Source organism: Chiloscyllium plagiosum, unplaced genomic scaffold (genome assembly GCF_037043375.1).
Source record: "Chiloscyllium plagiosum isolate Xiang-an unplaced genomic scaffold, Cpla_swu_hap1 HiC_scaffold_10, whole genome shotgun sequence".
Taxonomy (NCBI): Eukaryota; Metazoa; Chordata; class Chondrichthyes; order Orectolobiformes; family Hemiscylliidae; genus Chiloscyllium; species Chiloscyllium plagiosum.
In genome coordinates, this window is record NW_028270148.1 from 36,672,379 (window position 1) to 36,692,104 (window position 19,726).

General features: G+C 42.2%; 1 protein-coding gene across 1 annotated transcript in view; it reads right to left on the minus strand.

Moving 5' to 3' along the window:
- Positions 1-19,726, minus strand: part of srbd1 (S1 RNA binding domain 1) — a 273,132-nt gene that overhangs the window by 195,057 nt on the left and 58,349 nt on the right. Inside the window, exons 10-12 of the mRNA XM_043695659.2 lie at positions 17,444-17,547; positions 8,140-8,247; positions 6,802-6,959 (exon numbers count right to left, since the gene is read on the minus strand). Of these exons, the coding sequence (XP_043551594.2) occupies positions 6,802-6,959; positions 8,140-8,247; positions 17,444-17,547 (370 nt within the window). The remainder of the gene's footprint in view (positions 1-6,801; positions 6,960-8,139; positions 8,248-17,443; positions 17,548-19,726) is intronic.

Below are 19,726 nucleotides of genomic sequence, written 5' to 3' on the forward strand. Positions count from 1 at the left end.
AGGTCACAAATAGCAAACTGGTTGTAAAAACAACAACCCCTGGGATCAAAGGCAAAGTGGGAAATTGAAAATAAAAAAAAAATGATCAGAGGCAGAAAGCAAAGGCAAATGGGTGTTTTTTTTCTACCAGAAAGTTGTTTCTGATGGGATTGAGTACTCAACCTGCAGGAATTCTTTGCTTTTTGTGACAATCTTCAATGATTCAGCCTTACATGTAGGGGTGTATCTAAGAAGCTTGAACATGATATAAAATAAACTATGCGGTTGATGGAGAAGAAGAATACAGCATATTGTTGGAAGATAGCAATGGATTGGTCAGGCAGGTGGAATAATGACAAATGAAGCTTTACCTAGCGAAGTGTGAGGAAATGCATTTGGGGAGGTTAATGAGGCAAGGGAATGAACTGATATGAAAAGGAGTGGAGGAGCAAAGAAACTCTACAATAGGATTATGGTTCGATGGTTATCAAGAAGGCATACTGGACAGTAGATTTTAGTAGTTTAAGCACACATTATAGAACTGAAAGGTTATGCAGCAACTAGATAAAACTGATGAATCACCACTCTATGTATTTCTTTAACTACAGAATCGGAAAGATATGTATACAGAAGATACAGAGATTAATAAGGACATTACCTGGATTGGAGAAGTTTGGTTGTCAAGACAGATGGATGCACTAAGGTTTCTTTTGTGGAATTTAGGCAACTAAGGAAAAACCTGGTGTATAAAATTATGAGGAATCTTGACAGAGTAGATAGGAAGACTCTATTCCCTTTGGTTGAGAAGTTTTTAGCCTGGGACACTGATTTAGCAGAGCTGTAGGAATTTTAAAGGAGACAGAGGTGGGTTTTCTTTCACCATGGGGATGGAAATCTAGACTTAAGACCTGAAAAGGGTAGACTCAGAAACCATCATACTATTCAAAAGCTATTTTAATGCAGAATTGAAGTGCCATACGCTACAAGATTTAGATCTCGAGCTAGAACCTGGGATGAGGCTGGATGGCTATTTGGCAGCTAGAGACAAAACTGTAGATGCTGGAATCCAAAGTAAACAAGCAGGAGATTAGAAAAACACAGCAAGCGAGGCAACATTCAGGAATGCAGCAGGATTATACCAAAACATCAACTTCTCCACCTCCTGATGCTGCCTGGCTTGTTGTGTTCTTCCAGCTACTGCTTCTCTGACAGCTAGAGCAAACACAATCAATCAGTCAAATGACCTTCTGTGCTGTAAATTTCTATGATTCTGTATTTCTATACATCCTGGTTCAGCAATCTCACATGATCAGCAATGAGATAAGACATAACCTTTGTTTCCTGATCTTGGCTAAAAGAAGTCCTTTTTGAATAAAGCCATAGGATCTTGAACGTTAAACCAAGACATTGTTCTGATGAATGTCTCAATTAATAATCCTGGAGACAGCTCTCCAATAATACAGCACTTTTAAATAAAAAAGCAAGGCAGTATCTTCAGATAAACTCAAGCCCTGGAGTGACATTTAAAGATGACAAAAGTGCCATCCATCTGTAACACACATCAACTTGTGTCTGTTTAGGACAAGGTCTCTGCAAAATGCATAAAGTTAAACTATACACGTATTAAGGTTATGGAGAGAAAAAAAATTAATAAAATATTTATAAAAGATTTTGGGGTAGAACTGTCATGTGTCTTGTTTTTGTGCTCATGTCCAGATCTTTTCCAATTGGAGTGAATCACTCCCAGCAATCTCTCCATGATAGTCTTGTATCATCTGTTCCTTCATACTTCTCCTTATGCATTCAGACATCTCCAGCAAACAATTTATTTTCAATTTCCTCCAGTCCTAAGTTCCCTGCTTTGCCACTCAGCATCCTGACCTGGAAATATTTCACTATTCCTTCAGTGTTTCTGGGTCAAAATCCTAGAACTCCCTCCTTAACAGCATTGTGGGTACATCTACACCAAATGTACTACTGAAGGAATCTCACTAACAACTTCTCAAGGGCAACTAGGCATGGGAAATAAATGCTGCTGGCTGGCTGAGTGGGTGAGAGAGAGTGAGAGAAAAAAAATTATCTGGACCCATCCCAGAAGTCTTACTCCCATTACATTGATTAGATCATCAGTGCTGCTTCCTGTTCTCATTCGATATTCGAAAAGGCCATCAGTTTGCTTTTCAATTTCATCCTTCTCTCCCCTTTATCTGATCCATCTCTAATGCTTCCCTTCCTTGACTTCACGGTTTTCATTTCTGGGGATAGGCTGTCCACCAATATCCATTATAAATCCATTGACTCCCAGCTACTTTGACTACACTTCCTTACACCCTGTAAGAATTCCATTCTATTTTCTAGTTTCTCCATCTGATCTGTTTTGATGATGTCCTCTTCCATCGAGGAGAATCTGACATGTCTTCCTTTTTCCTCAACTGAGGATTCCCCTCCTCCCATGGTTAACAGGGCTCTCAACTGTGTACAAAAGATTTGTCTCACATCCACGACCGCACCTTCCCATTCCTCCCAGAACAAAAGGGAACAAACAATTCTCTCTGCTGTCAGCATTCCACAGGGACTATACTCTGGTGATAACCTCGTCCACTCCTCATTTACTCACTCTCTTATGCACCTTTCCATGCAATTCCAGGTGTAATACTTGCCTGTTCGACTCTTCTCTCCTCATTAACCAAAGCCCCAAACACACCTTCCAAGTAAAGCAGCAATTTACTTGCCATCTTTCAATCTAGTTCACTGTATTCAAGCTCATAATTTCACATTGGCAAGCTCAAAAGCAGACTGGGTGGCCATTTTGTGAAAACATCTACTCTGACCACAGGAAAGACCCTGAGCTTCCGGTTGCTTGCCATTTCAATAAACCCTCTTGATCCCATGGGAGCATTCCAATACTTAGCCTTTGACAGTGTTCCAATGAAGCTGAGTGCACGCTGGGGAACACCACCCCATTTTCTGCCTAGAATCTTTACAGCTTCTAGGACCCAATATTGAGCTCTACAATTTTTGTGCATAATCTCTATACTCCATTTTTTGTACAAACCCACCCTCCTCCAAACCTGCCTTGCTTGAATCTTGTTGGTTTTAATCTCAGCACAGTAGAACCATTTTTCCTTCTCAGTTATTCACACCTATTTCACCTATCCATCTCTCCCTTTTAACCATTACGACTGCCTTTGTCTTTCGCTCTAAGCATGCTCACTATGTGTCACTTGCTCCTCCTCCCTCTGTCACAAGCATAAAAAAATACAATTTTCCAGCTCATTTAGGTTGAAAAAGCATTATACTGTACTTTGAGAACATTATTTGTGTTGTTGACTCTGTCCAGAGACGATGCCAAACCTAATGTTCTGGTAACATTGGTGAATCCCACAATGACGGATGGTGAATCTTAATTCAATAAAAAACACCTGGAATAAACTGCTAGTCTAATGGTGACCTCGTAGGCACTGTCTGTTGTATTTTAAAAAACCCTTCTGGCTTATCAATGTCATTTTGGTAAGGTAATTTGTCATCCTTTCCTGGTCTAGCCTACTCTTAGTGGTCATCTAGGCAAATAGAGGTGGGCATTAAATGCCAACCTAACCAGTGCCACCCATATCTTATGATATAAATTTTAAAATTTACCCTAATTTAAGTTTAGCACAGATATTTCGGACAGAAATTTCTCACTCAAATACTAACCTGTACATGTTATGATCTCGGTTTCCTTGTTTTACTTTAAAATCACATATTAAACCTGCCTCATAACACATTAAGCAAGTCTCCCAAAACTGCTGATTCCTGATAGAATCCATAACACATTCTACAAATTCTTCTTTGTGGCAACCTCTGTCAATTAGATTTTCCCAAAGTAGTTGAAGATTAAAGTCTACTTTGTGTGTGTGCCCTCGTTATCTCCAAATTTGTTCTCTGTCCTACAGTATCTGTACTGTTAGAAGGCCTACAGATTATTTCCTCTTACCTCCACCCATATGGATTTTGTTTGTTCTGAGCAAAGATCCTTTCTTGCTCTCATATTAATTCCATCCTGTACAATAAAACAATCTTGAGTATTAGGGCATTGAGCTTAATTATCAACCATGATTATATTGAATGGCAGAGCAGGCTCAAAGGGTGGGATGGTCTGTTCCTATCTTTTATGTTTCTAACAATACCTACCCCAAAAATTATACTGTCCCTTACCACTACTATGGTCCTATACTTCTCCCCCGACTTGAAAGGATCATTGTACCCCATAGTTTGCAAGATCCTCAGAACTGCTGTATAAATGCAGGGAATGAGGGTCTTCAAATGCTACCTCATACCTACCCCACCTGCAGTCACAACCTCCTGTCCCTGATCACAGACTAAAGGTGATGTTTGTGACTGCCTCCTGGAGCAAATGTCCAGGTAATATTCCCCCTCCCTGGAGAGACACAGAATCTACAGCTCAGACTCCAACTCCTCAACTCGGATCCAAAGTTCCTTGAGCTGCAAACCTATTTCAGACGTGTTTGCCCTGGATCACTTTGATATCCAGCAGCTCCCACATATATGACAGCAGCAATATATCACCTGTCCTATCATCACCATAATACTTTATTAATTACTCCAGAATCCCTGGTCTTTACACTTGAAGAATCCACTGCTCTTGAAGACGAGAGACTTATGTTCAAACTGAAGACCTTACATTTGCTTTAAAGACAAGGAACACTCAGTTGGCTGCTTTCCCTGCATTTGCATCATGGTGTGGTATGGAAAATCACCCACCAATGGTCTGATTGAGGTGTCTCAATCCACTTCTTTTATGCAGTAGAATGGTGGCTCAGTGGTTAGCACTGCTGTCTCACAGCACCAGGGCCCAGTTTCGATTCCACCCACAGGTGACTGTGCAGAGTTTGCACGCTCCCCCAGTGTCTGCGGGATTCCCTCCAGTCATTCCAGTTTCCTCCCAAAGTCCAAAGATGTAGAGGTTAGGTGGGTTGGCTGCGGGAAATGCAGCGTTACAGGAAAACGATAGGGGGTGGGTCTGGTTGGGATGCTCTTTGGAGGGTCAATGTGGACTCATTGGGCCAAATGGCTTACTTCCAAACTGTGGGGATTCTACGATACTCTCCTGCACACTTCAAGTTCCAGAGATTTTACTTCTTTCAGTTAACATCTTTCCCCCCTGTACCAAAATTCAACTCTGAACCAAATTCCTAGATACACTCATTCACCATCTGACTCACACCGGCAGAGTTTTCCTCATACTGACTCTGCCCCTTTAAAAGATAGCAAATGAGATGTTAATCAAATGGTTTGGTTCATTTTGGCTGCGGTCAACTTTGTGCTGTTGAAACTTCATTCAGAGTTGAGTTACCCGTGTAGCCACAGTAGCCATAAGGATGGTCCAGTTCACTTTCTAGTCAAAGGTAACCCCCCAGGATTGTAATAATTGACAACTCCGCATGACCTCTTGCTCAGATTTCCACCTTCCAGCCAATTTTACACTACACATTAGCCTTAAAAAACCCAACTGACAACGAGCCATCTTAATATAAAAATATAAGTGGCAGTTTAAAAAAAAATCATTTTTAAGATGTGTTGTTTGTAGTGCCAAAAATCAGAAGTAGAGATTTAGAAGGACACTAACACTGAATTATTAAAATACATGTGAGTACTTCGAAGACTCATCAAGATTTACCCTATTGGATGGTCCGGAGTTACACATTATACCAATACTGTGACATTTCGTGATGACTTTTCACCCTGAAGCAGAACAGTAGAGGAAAACTGTGATTTCCTTAAGATATCTTGGGAATTTCTAATGGCTTGAGAACATTTAAAAAGGACTTTAGAAAGTTTGTATCAATTGCAAAGGGATTACTTGCAATTTTCTTGAACACTTAAAAAAAAAAAAGCTGATGTATCCTGATGACCATTGACCTTAAAGTGGAGCCAATATGTAGGAAATTGTGTGTCCAGACACAAAGGAGCACTAGGGACAAAGGAAAGCTGCAGCTGAAAATGCATGTTTTCAAGGAAGTGGGTTGGTGGACAGGTGTGCATGGACTGCGTGTGTATGTGTGCGAGTGAGTAACTAAGAGATATAAAGCTAAACAGGACACAAGAGCTGAAGACAGGTTACAACATGGTCTGTCAAGAATACAAGTTTACTGATACTGCTTCACTTTTAACTGTCTAACAGGGGTCACATGAAGTCGTCTCTGGGAACTAAATTCTATCAAACTGTTATGAATCTAGCTAAGGATGCTCTGCAGATACGTGTCATACAGGAGACTATTGTCTCCAGAAATTTCGGGTGGAATCTAACTGCCAGTGAAAACAACTCAAGGGCCAAATCAACTGAATGAAAAAGCGAGAGATCCTCTGTACCAGAGGCAAAGTTCAGAAAACTTTGGAGTTGCCTTTGGTGCCACAGGTCTGCAGAGAGCGGTGCATTCTTTCTGGTTTTGGAAGATGCATCAATTATGATTGTTTAAACTAAAATTTATTTTGAAGATCATGTGTCAAATTTATGAGTATGCAATGGTCTAACTCGTGATAAGGTATAAATTACTAAAAGTGACATCTTATTGGTAATTTCATTTGAAAGTTGTGAGGTAACTTTTTTTGTTTTATCCCATAAATGATCATAACAATGAAAATTCAAGTGCAGTGTAAGATAAATTACATAGGCAAAAAAATGACTACTATCCCATTCTGTATACAGAGCAACATCTTGAGAGATTGCAAATACATGTTAATACATCAAAATCCATTTGAAATGGTTTACAAAATGCACACATTAAAATACCTAAGCACTCCAAAACCAGAGAAACCTACCTGTAGCTGAAATTATTGATATTTTACAGCCATGCTTAAAGCCAGGATCAATCCCCATCAGAATTCGGCCACGTACAGGATTAATCAAAAGAAGCTGTCGAAGGTTTCTCCCAAACATTGCAACAGATTCCTTCTCAGCATCTGTGCTTAAGCGGGACCTTAAAAAGAAAAGAAAAGTCTAGAACTCACATTTATATTGCGTGTTTACTTATAAATAACAGCTCAATATAATGTCAGTATTTATCACAGAATCAAAACAATGCAGCAGCAAATCTTTCCTCACATCTCTATTTTTTCCCACATTAAGTATTTATCAAATTCTCTTTTGAAAATTGCTATTTAATTTGCTTTTATCATGGTTTCACACAGTGCAGTCCAGATCATAAGTCGGTGGCAGAAGACTTTTCCTCATCAATTACCTTAAATCGATATCTGCTTGTTCCTTGTTCCAGCTTCTTTATTACTGATTTGAAAAGCCTTCATGAGTTTTGAACTCCTCTGTCAAAATTCCCTACAACTTCTGTATCATAAAGGACAACAACCTCAGATTCTCCAACCTCTCCAGTACCTGAGATGTTTCTTCCCCAGGTTCATTCTGGCAAATCTCCTCCACTTCATTTCTAAAACCATAATTTCCTTCCTAAAATGCAGCGCCCAAAATTGGTCACAATACTTCAACTTGAATAAACTAAGACTCTAAGCTGTACAGCAACAAACCAGAAGTTGTGACACGTATTCTGTACAAAACATCTCCTTACATACTGTGTGCAGCTATACAAAATACGTTAATGGTATTCCACAGTTACGTGAATTGATCACATACAAAAGGAGAGAGAAAATGTTGAGCTTAATCAGTGTTTTATGCAGGGTTCACATTACTTCCTTGCTTTTGTACTCCATGCGTTATAAAGCGAGAAATCTTGTTTCTCTTTTGAGACTCCTTTAATGTTTATTGCCAATCCATAACTCTCAACAATAGAACTTAAAACCACAACAGTTTGTCAGAGCTTAATTTTGTCATCTTCATATAAACACTCAAAATTAGTAACTAATAATCAAATCCTAAAATATGACAGCACAGCTGAATACATGATAACAGAAAGCATGGACAGTTTCTGCTCTTGTTCACTCCACAGTGACACTGCTGGGAAGTGCAAAATCATCTTGGTTGTGATTCATTTCTTCACTATTGGCCAAGTGACACTTAAACAACCAGGATCACATTTGAAAATTAGCACAAGCAAAATACTTATTAGTCGAGATTGCACTATCCCCAAAAAGATTTAAATGTTTTTTGGAAAGAAAAGTAATTGAAAATATTTTGAAAACTGTCTTCACCTGAATTCTCTGCACAGAAGTGGATATATGAGACGTTTATATGAATCTTCAGCAGAATCCTTCAAGAGTTTCATCAATTCAGGCCTTGCAAAGTACCGTGGTCTCCATCTACAATAGAGTTCAAACATATATTTTAGTACAAATGTGATCATTATTTTCTGAGAATGACAAGACAAGAAATTAAACTGCCATCTGTACATCTGCTCAGTGACCAAGGATATGTGCAGTTCACAGTGGAGTGTCAGGGGTCTCCATCACATATCTAATATTGAAAACAAAGGCATGGAATTGACGATTAGTCTACATGCAGTTTTTGCATCCAAATATGGAAGGATTATTTAAGTAACAGAAAATGACTTGTACCATGTTGTAAGCTTGGGAAGACAGAGGTAACTTTGGATCGAAGTCCCCAAAGCTCTAGAGTACCTGGGTTCTCATGTCATTATTGAATGTGCTGTAAACTCATTGATAGACATAGTTTCCTTGGTTAGGAGAAAGTGAAGACTGCAGATGCTGGAGGCCAGAGTCAAAAAGTGTGGTGCTGGAAAAGCACAGCAGGTCAGGCAGCATCTGAGGAGCAGAATCATAAAATACCTGAAAAGTCGATTCCCCTGCACCTCGGATGCTGCCTGACCTGCTGCGCTCTTCCAGTGCCACACTTCTTGACTCTGATTCCTTTGTTAGTCAACCATTACATTATCACTGATGCATGGGACTCTCAGGATGGGGAAAAAAACAAACTCAAAAACAGAAACAAAAACAGAAATTGCTGGAAAAGCTCAGCAGGTGTGGCAGCATCTGTGAAGAGAAATCAGAGTTAATGATTTGGGTTGAATGGCCCTTCCTCAGAACTGACGTTGACTATGAAAATGTCAATTCATATGCAGAAGATAGGGTGGGGTGGGAGAAGAATTAAACAATAGATTGGATTGAGCCCAAAAGAGAGAAGAACTGTTGGACAGACAAAAGAGTGGATAATGATCTGACTAGGAGGCTGAATAGCTATTAGTACGGACTGTTAATAACTAACAATAGGTTGCGTCTAATAGCAGACTATGTGATAACAAAGTCTGGTGTGTGGGGGTTGGGGTAAAGACATGGGAGAGCTCAAACCCTGAAGCTGCTGAACTCTATAATTCAGTCCAGAAGGCTGCAGGATCCTCAAGCAGAAAATGAGGTGTTGTTCTTTCACTTCAACATAACACTGCAGCAAGCTTGAGAAAGAGATGTTGATCAGGGAACAATAGACAATAGACAATAGGTGCAGGAGTAGGCCATTCAGCCCTTCGAGCCTGCACCGCCATTCAATATGATCATGGCTGATCATTCCTAATCAGTATCCTCTTCCTGCCTTATCTCCCATAACCATTGATTCCACTATCTTTGAGAGCTCTATCCAACTCTTTCTTAAATGAATCCAGAGACTGGGCCTCCACTGCCCTCTGGGGCAGAGCATTCCACACAGCCACCATGTCTGGGTGAAGACGTTTCTCCTCATCTCTGTCCTAAATGGTCTACCCTGTATTTTTAAGCTGTGTCCTCTGGTTCGGCACTCACCCATCAGCAGAAATATGTTTCCTGCTGCCAGAGTGTCCAATCCTTTCATAATCTTATATGTCTCAATCAGATCCCCTCTCAGTCTTCTAAACTCAAAGGTATACAAGTCCAGTCGCTTCAGTCTTTCAGTATAAGGTAATCCCGCCATTCCAGGAATTGACCTCGTGAACCTACACTGCACTCCCTCAATAGCCAGAATGTCTTTCCTCAAATTTGGAGACCAGAACTGCACACAGTACTCCAGGTGTGGTCTCACCAGGGCCCTGTACAGCTGCAGAAGCACCTCTTTGCTTCTATACTCAATTCCTCTTGTTATGAAGGCCAGCATGCTATTAGCCTTCTTCACTACCTGCTGTACCTACTTGCTTGCCTTCATTGACTGGTGTACAAGAACACCCAGATCTCTCTGTACTGTCCCTTTACCTAAATTGATTCCATTGAGGTAGTAATCTGCCTTCCTGTTCTTGCCACCAAAGTGGATAACCATACATTTATCCACATTAAACTGCATCTGCCATGCATCTGCCCACTCACCTAACTTGTCCAGGTCACCCTGTAATCTCCTAACATCCTCATCACATTTCACCCTGCCACCCAGCTTTGTATCATCAGCAAATTTGCTAATGTTGTTGCTGATACCATCTTCTATATCATTAACATATATTGTAAAAAGCTGCGGTCCCAGCACGAATCCCTGTGGTACCCCACTGGTCACTGCCTGCCATTCCGAAATGGAACGTTTATCACTACCCTTTGTTTCCTATCAGCCAACCAATTTTCAATCCAATCTAGTACGCTGCCCCCAATACCATGCGCCCTAATTTTACTCACTAACCTCCTGTGTGGGACTTTATCAAAAGCTTTCTGAAAGTCCAGGTACACTACATCTACTGGATCTCCCTCGTCCATCTTCAGAGTTACATCCTCAAAAACTTCAAGAAGATTAGTCAAGCATGATTTCCCCTTCATAAATCCATGCTGACTCTGTCCTATCCTGTTACTACTATCCAGATGTGCCGTAATTTCATCCTTTATAATAGACTCCAGCATCTTTCCCACAACTGAGGTCAGACTAACTGGTCTATAATTTCCTGCTTTCTCTCTCCCACCTTTCTTAAAAAGTGGTATAACATTAGCCACCCTCCAATCCTCAGGAACCGACCCCGAATCGAACTCTGGAAAATAATCACCAACCCATCCACGATTTCCCGAGCCACCTCCTTCAGTACCCTGGGATGTCGACCATCAGGCCCCGGAGACTTATCAACCTTCAGACCTAACAGTCTCTCCAACACCAAATCCTGGCAAATATAAATTCCCTTAAGTTCAGGTCCTTCAGCCACTGTTACCTCAGGGAGATTGCTTGTGTCTTCCCCAGTGAACACAGATCTGAAGTACCCATTTAATTCTTCTGCCATTTCTTTGTTCCCCGTAATATATTCCCCTGTTTCTGTCTTCAAGGGCCCAATTTTAGTCCTAACCATTCTTTTGCCTTGCACATACCTAAAAAAGCTTTTACTATCCTCCTTTATATTATTGGCCAGTTTATCTTCGTACCTCATTTTTCCTCTGCATATTTCCTTCTTAGTAATCCTCTGTTGTTCTTTAAAAGCTTCTCAGTCCTCAGTTTTCCCAGTTTTCTCAGTTTTAGGAATGAACTGATCCTGCAACTTCTGCATTATACACAGAAATATCCGACATTGTTCCTCCACGGTCATCCCTGCTAAGGTATTACACCATTGAACTTTGGCCAGTTCCTCCTTCATAGCTCCATAGTTCCCTTTATTCAACAGAAGTACTGTCACTTCCGACTGTACCCTCTCCCTCCCAAATTGCAGATTGAAGCTTAATGTATTATGGTCACTACTTCCCAATGGCTCCTTAACTTTGAGGTCTCTGACCAATTCTGGTTCGTTACACAATATCAGATCCAGAATTGCCTTCTCCCTGGTCGGCTCCAGCACCAGCTGCTCTAAGAATCCATCTCTGAGGCACCCCACAAAGTCTCTTTCTTGAGGTCCAATACCATCCTGATTCTCCCAGTCTACCTGCATGTTAAAATCCCCCATAACAACTGTAGTAACATCTTTGCGACAGGCCAATTTCAGCTCCTGATTCAACTGACATCCGACATCCAGACTACTGTTTGGGGGCTGGTAGATAACTCCCAAGAGGGTCTTTTACCCTTAGAATTTCTCAGCTCTATCCACACTGACTCTACATCCCCTGATTCTAGGTCCCCCCCGTGCAAGGAACTGAATATCATCCCTTACCAACATGGCCACCCCACCCCCTCTGCCCGTCAGTCTGTCCTTACGATAGCATGTGTAGCCTTGAATATTCATTTCCCAGGCCCTGTCCACTTGAAGCCACGTCTCAGTTATCCCCACAATATCATATCTGCCAATTTCCAAAAGAGCCTCAAGCTCATCCATCTTATGTCTAATGCTTCGCGCATTCAGGTATAGTATTTTTAATTTGTTACTGCTCTCACCCTTCCCATCAACCCCTATTTCACTCAACCTTACAGCATGATCCCTTTCTGAGTTTTCTGCCTCATTGATAGTTGTATTTCTTGACTTCTCTTGTTCTAACTTTCCCCTCAATTTCCTTTTTAAACATCCAGTTTGTCCCCTCCCCCACGCTACTTAGTTTAAATGTAGCGGTGTTGCAGTAGAAAACCTGCCTGCCAGAATGCTGGTCCCTCACCTATTCAGGTGCAAACCGTCTCTCTTGTAGAATTTATGCTTACCACAAAATATACCCCAGTGATCCAAGAACTTAAATCCTTGCTTCCTGCACCAGTTCTCCAACCACTCATTCAAGTCCATTAACTCCCTGTTTCTGGCCACACCAGCCCGAGGAACTGGAAGCAAACCGGAGATAACCACCTTGGACGTCCTGCTTTTCAGCCTTCTTCCTAGTTCTCCAAAGTCCCGCTGTAGTACGTTCCTCCTCTTCTTCCCGACATCATTTACCACCACCTCTGGCTCTTCACCCTCGTCCTTGAGGATTTCCTGCACTCTGTCCGCGATGTCTTTCACCCTGGCACCAGGAAGGCAACACACCGTCCTTAAATCCCGTCTGCTGCCACAAAAACCCCGGTCAGTTCCTCTCACGATGGAGTCCCCTATTACCACTGCTCTGTGCGATGTCTGACTCTTCCGCTCTGCCTCTGCGCCAACTTTTGATTGATAGACCTGGCCGCCTTGCGAACTGGCAGTGTCATCAGTCTCTACTGTTTCCAAAAGCTTGGACTTATTCCTGACAGGTACTTCTCCCGGGGTCTCTTGCACCTGTCTCCTCTCTGCCTTCCTCATCGTCTGCTTTCTTCTGCTCTCTTCTGGCATGATTGGTGTAATAACCTCGCTGAAGGTCTTATCCAGAAAGATCTCGTTCTCTCAGTTCTCATCAACAGGGTGATGAATTGAAGTGGCAGCCAAATGGAAGCTCAGGGTCTTTTCTGCAGACAAACCAAGGTGTGTTCTGCCAAGCGATCACCCAGTCTATGTTTCCCCAAAGTAGAGGAGACCACACTGTGACCAACAAATGCAGTAGACTAGTTTGCATGAAGTGCAGGTAAAGCACTGCTTCACCTGGAAGGTATGTTTGGGCCCTTGGATATTGAGGTGGGAGGAGGTAAACAGGCAAGTGTTACACTCTTCTGAGGTCGCAAGGAAAGGTGCAGTGGGACTGTGGGGGGGCTGAACAAAGGTATCCCAGACAGAACGACTCCTGTCGAAAGCTGACAAGGGAGGGAAGGGGAATGCGTGTATAATGGTGGCATCTAAAGAAGCTTGGTTGCTTTGGTTTCTCAGTAACTAGTGATTCCTAACTTGCTGCTGATTCACATTTGATGTCACCAGAGATGATACCATATAGCTATACTTAACGTAAAGAAACTGCAGTTACATTCACTAGGACATGATTTTAAAGGAGATATAGTAGATACACTCTCTACTAATCAGATTTATTTTCATGAATTTGACTATGGGTGCAATACCACAAATGAACACTTAAGTTTGATAAGTCACAATGTTCCATATATAATTATGAGAACACAATAGAGAAAGTATTAAGCAAGTGTTAGAAAGAGAAAACAAAATGCAATTAAAGATTTCTGACACTTTAGAAGTTCTTTAAAAACCTGCACTTGCATGAATGTGGATTTAAGCTCCAGTTCATGCCTCTGCAAGTGTAAAGAGATCGGTAAAAACCATGACTGCAGATGCTGGAAACCAGATTCTGGATTAGTGGTGCTGGAAAAGCACAGCAGTTCAGGCAGCAACGAGGAGCAGTAAAATCGACGTTTCAGGCAAAAGCCCTTCATCAGGAATACAGGCAGAGTGGCTGAAGGGTGGAAAGATAAATGAGACGAGGGTGGGGGTGGGGAGAAAGTAGCATAGAGTACAATAGGTGAGTGGGGGTGGGGATGAAGATGATATGTCAGGGAGGAGGGTGGGAGAAGGTAGCAAAGAGTATAATGGGTGGATCGGGGTGGGATGAAGGTGATAGGTCAGAGAGGAGGGTGGGGTGGATAGCTGGAAAAGAAGATAGGCAGGTAGGACAAGTCCGGACAAGTCATGGGGACAGTGCTGAACTGGAAGTTTGGAACTGGGATGAGGTGGGGGAAGGGGAAATGAGGAAACTGTTGAAGTCCACATTGATGCCCTGGGGTTGAAGTGTTCCAAGGTGGAAGGTAAGGCGTTCTTCCTCCAGGTGTCTGGTGGTGAGGGAGCAGCGGTGAAGGAGGCCCAGGACCTCCATGTCCTCGGAAGAGTGGGAGGGGAGTTGAAATGTTGGGCCACAGGGCGGTGTGGTCGATTGGTGCGGGTGTCCCAGAGATGTTCCCTAAAGCGCTCTGCTAGGAGGCATTCAATCTCCCCAATGTAGAGAAGACCGCATCGGGAGCAACGGATACAATAAATGATATTGGTGGATGTGCAGGTAAAACTTTGATGGATGTGGAAGGCTCCTTTAGGGCCTTGGATGGAGGTGAGGGAGGAGATGTGGGCACAGGTTTTGTCATTCCTGCAGTGGCAGGGGAAGGTGCCAGGACAGGAGGGTGGGTTGTAGGGGGGGCGTGGACCTGACCAGGTAGTCACGGAGGGAACGGTCTTTGCGGAAGGCGGAAAGGGGTGGGTAGGGAAATATATCCCTGGTGGTGGCGGAAATGTCGGCAGATGATTTGGTTTATGCGAAGGTTGGTAGGGTGGGAGGTGAGCAACGGGGGGGTTCTGTCCTTGTTACGGTTGGAGGGGTGGGGTCTGAGAGCGGAGGTGCAGGATGTGGACGATATGCGTTGGAGGGCATCTTTAACCACATGGGAAGGGAAATTGCGGTCTCTAAAGAAGGAGGCCATCTGGTGTGTTCTGTGGGGGAACTGGTCCTCCTGAAAGCAGATACGGCGGAGGCATTGGGAATACGGGATGGCATTTTTGCAGGAGGTATAGTGGGAAGAGGTGTAATCCAGGTAAGCTGTGGGAGTCGGTGGGTTTGTAAAAAATGTCGGTGTCAAGTCGGTCGTCATTAATGGAGATGGAGAGGTCCAGGAAGGGGAGGGAGGTGTCAGAGATGGTCCAGGTAAATTTAAGGTCAGGCTGGAATGTGTTGGTGAAGTTGATGAATTGCTCAACCTCCTCGCGGGAGCACGAGGTGGCGCCAATGCAGTCATCAATGTAGCGGAGGAAGAGGTGGGGAGTGTGCCGGTGGCATTACGGAAGATGGACTGTTCTACATAGCCAACAAAGAGACAGGCATAGCTGGGGCCCATACGGGTGCCCATGGCTACCCCTTTGGTCTGGAGGAAGTGGGAGGATTCAAAGGAGAAATTGTTAAGCGTGAGGACCAGTTTGGCAAAATGAATGAGTGTGTCGGTGGAAGGGTACTGTTGGGGACGTCGGGAGAGGAAGAAACGGAGGGCTTGGAGGCCCTGGTCATGACAGATGGAGGTGTAAAGGGACTGGATATCCATGGTGAAGATGAGGCGTTGGGGGCCGGGGAAACAGAAGTCTTGGAGGAGGTGGAGGGCATGGGTGGTATCTCGAACGTATGTGGGGGAGTTCCTGGACTGGGGGGATAGGACAGTGTCCAGGTAGGTAGAAATGAGTTCAGTGGGGCAAAAGCATACTGAGACAATGGGTCGGCCAGGGTGATCAGGCTTGTGGATCTTGGGAAAGAGGTAGAACCGGGCAGTGCGGGGCTCCCGGACTATGAGGTTGGAAGCTGTGGGTGGGAGATCTCCTGAGTGGTCTGGGAGATGATGGTTTGGTGATGGGGGATGGGGTCATGGTCGAGGGAGCAGTAGGAGGAGGTGTCCTCGAGTTGGCGTCTGGCTTCAGCGGTGTAGAGGTCAGTGCGCCAGACTACCACTGCGTCCCCTTTATCCGCTGGCTGGATGGTGAGGTCAGGATTGGAGCAGAGGGAATAGAGGGCAGCACGTTGTGAGGGTGAGAGGTTGGAGTCGGGGAGGGAGGGTAGACAGATTGAGGCGGTTAATGTCCCGGCAACAGTTTAAAAAGATGCCAGCAGAGGAACTGTCAGCTGAGCTAGAAGGTTCTATTCTGAAGTCCCAACACAGAACTTAAGTACAAAATCAAGATACGCCCCTCCCCCACCCACTGCAATTCAGTGCAGTGGTGTGGACATGCTGAACTATCAAGAGCTGCTACCTTTCAGATGAGTCATTGAATCTAGCTGTGCCCGCCCTCTCAGGTGAACATAAAAGACGTCATGGCACGATTTGATGAGGAGTATGGGAATTTATCCCAGCATCCAGGTCAATAGTTATCCCTCAGGCAATATCACAATAACAGGCCAGGGCTTAGAAGACTGCTGTTCGTGAGAACCTGCTGTGCACACATTAATCCTTCCATTGCTTATGACAGTTCCTACACTTTAAAAATACTTCAGCAGATGTAAAGTGCTTTGGGACACCAGTCGTAATGAAAAGCTGTATATAAATATAATCTCTTATGTCTCTCTAAGTATATTATAAATCGATTCAGACCTGAACAAAATTTATGGCAAAGATATCCAAAAAAAACAATGATTTGTTGAATTCTTCTCTAGAATCTATAACTTAATACAATTTAAATTAAGAAAACAGGGGAGATGGTAACATTGTGATAATGTCACCAGACTAATAGCTCAGAACTCGCAGTTAATGTTCTGGACATGGGCTAAAATTAGAATTCAATAACAATGTGGAATAAAATGCCAGCCTAAATGTCAATCACTACTGATTGTCATAATGGCACATCTAGCTCACAAATGCCTTTTAAGGAAGGAAATCAGCCATCTTACACTGGTCTGAACTACATGTGATTCTAGATTCACAGCAGTGGTTGACGTTTAATTAGGGATGGGCAATAAATGCTGGTCTAACCAGTGATGCCACATGCCATGAATGAATAAAAAAAATACAAAATTTCTCGATCTTACTCTACTTCTATATCTTGTTGGCAACATGGCTGCTTCATTTTGGTGTGGTATGTGTACCCATATATTTCTTTTACAAAATGACTCTGTCAATAGCAACCCAATGTAGTGCAAGTCACTATCACACAGACTAGTGGGAAGGGAGAATCAAAGTGTGAAATAATTTGCACACCAACCATGTCAGACATTTGCAGATGCTCAGAAAGAGCTCAGATATACCCGAAGACATTCCCCTATTTAGCATCTTTAACAGAAAGACATAGTGCGCAAAGTACATTTGAATGTGAAGCTTTGTGTATCGACAGACCTTTCATTGATGCACCATCTACAGAACTCATTTTTCACTCTGTCAGGAATGCTGACCTTCACTGTCAGGATTTTCAATTTTTCCCCTCGGTTAATGGCCAGAATCTAAGTGCAAACATAAACAGCACAGACAGATGACACATAAAATACCCAAAAGACAAACTTATCAAGTCTCCTTACATGTAAGCACTTGTTTGATGTTTTATAGTAAATCATACAGAGTATAATTAACTATGAAAGGTACTTTTATGGATAGTTAAGGTCAGAAACATAGACTTGATAGAAATAGAATAGGAAACATTGTAAATACAAAAAGATTAAGTCAGCTAGTGCTAAGTCAGCTAAATATATTTTAACAGTAGACACTACACAACATCATGTGATGAATTCCACAAATTTCTTCTTTAACTGCATAATTGCAATTAACTGACCAAATACCAGGCCTCGTGAAATGCTGTTTTTGAGTGAACTGGAGTTATGTATTGTCAATCCCTTATCTAATCATCATAAATATGTAAAATCTTTTTGTTTAACAGGAGACAATACTGCAGTGCTTTTCTTCAGAAAGCACGCCCACTGTCCAAAGCAGACAACCAAGTTGCATTCTTTCAAGCCTATTTGGTTACTTTCATATCTAACAAAAAAAAGTAGTTTATCAAATTGTTTTTTTAAAAAAGCTAACATTTTACAATAGCACATCCACAAATGACCTGCCCTTTTGGATTTTTGTTTTTGCCTTTCGTCAGATATGGCAATCAGCCTGTTTACGCAGTCACTTTAATATGTTGCCAAAGAAACTAGGTCAAGCTGCAAGGAGATTTAGAATCTATAGCTACAATTCCCAATGCTGGTTCAATTGAAACATAATGATCCTGGAGCAAAAACTAATTCTGTTAGGTGATGATAAACATTCAGCCTTTAATAAGGATTGTTTTTTTGAAAGCCTATTTTAATATAACAATTTTGGCAGTCGATGGTAAAGCATTATTTGCAATTTAGCTAATAAATTATATAGGATTTGAAGCATAGAAACAGATCATTCATGCCAACACATGCTTGCCAGAATATCTACTCCACAAGAACCTCCTCTTCTGTCACCTAAATGATAGACATTTGCATTGATTAAAAACAAAACACAAAAATTGTAATCTATAGGAGATTATTTGTCAATATATCCACATTGTTGCTGACCACCGCCTTCTGAAGGGCAATTAGGGATGAGCAACAACTGCTGGCCTAGCCAGCGATACTTACACACCCATGAAACATAACAAAAGCAACACATCACAATTGTTATCGGTTCTGTGAATACCAATGCACATTGAAAAGGCAGATTGTACAGACAATGTTTGTAGACATGTCAGCTCAATATCCAAACCAACTCTGAATATTTCAAACATTAATATTAGAAAAATACCAGGAAACTAGCTCATGATTCTCATCTAATCTCAAGGGCCTGATTTGCAAATACCTCTTGTATCAAGGGTACCATCTGAACTTGTCACCACCCTAGAGTATACATTGCTTAATACATTTATTCACCGAACCTCATATTCGATACATCTACACTAATAAAAGCTCATCATTTCTTCTTTGATTTGAAGACTAACTGAAGTTCGGAATTTCTGCCACGAGTCATCATGTGATTGACCAGACCAATTTCCAACCTGCAGCTTACAGATAAGATGTCCCATGAGACTATGGGATCTGCGGACCATTTTCTTTGCTTCCCTGTCACTGTTGTCTTGCCATTAAGGTGATTACAGTATAGTGAGATGTCATTCTGTGTGATTGGTAGCAGGTTCCACCCTGTCAGCATATTCAAAGACTGAGCCTCTATGCAAAAAAAGGTGGAGACTGATGGATTTCTGATGACCAGTGGCCTACAAGATATGGAGATGTGTTGAATGAAAAGGTATTGAAGTGTTCAATCATCCACAGTCATAATCAACGGCAGAGAAGATTGAATGGGAAGTGATCGACATTCTCCAGATTCTTCTTTCAACATATATAGGTGATTAAAGCTTTTGTCTTGGCAAAACTGGTCGAGTATTTTACATAAGGAATTGAAAATATCAAGAGACTGACTTACAAATCTGAAGGAGTAGCAGCAACACTGTCATTGTCCACCAACTGTAGATAATATATATTTATGATGATCAGCATAGCTTTCATACAGAGGAAACTAATGTTAAAGAGTTTGCCACCTCCATAGCGCTAATATTGACAATAGAGGCTCATCATCCCTCAATTCAAAGATGACATCTACTGAGCATTGAGTTTC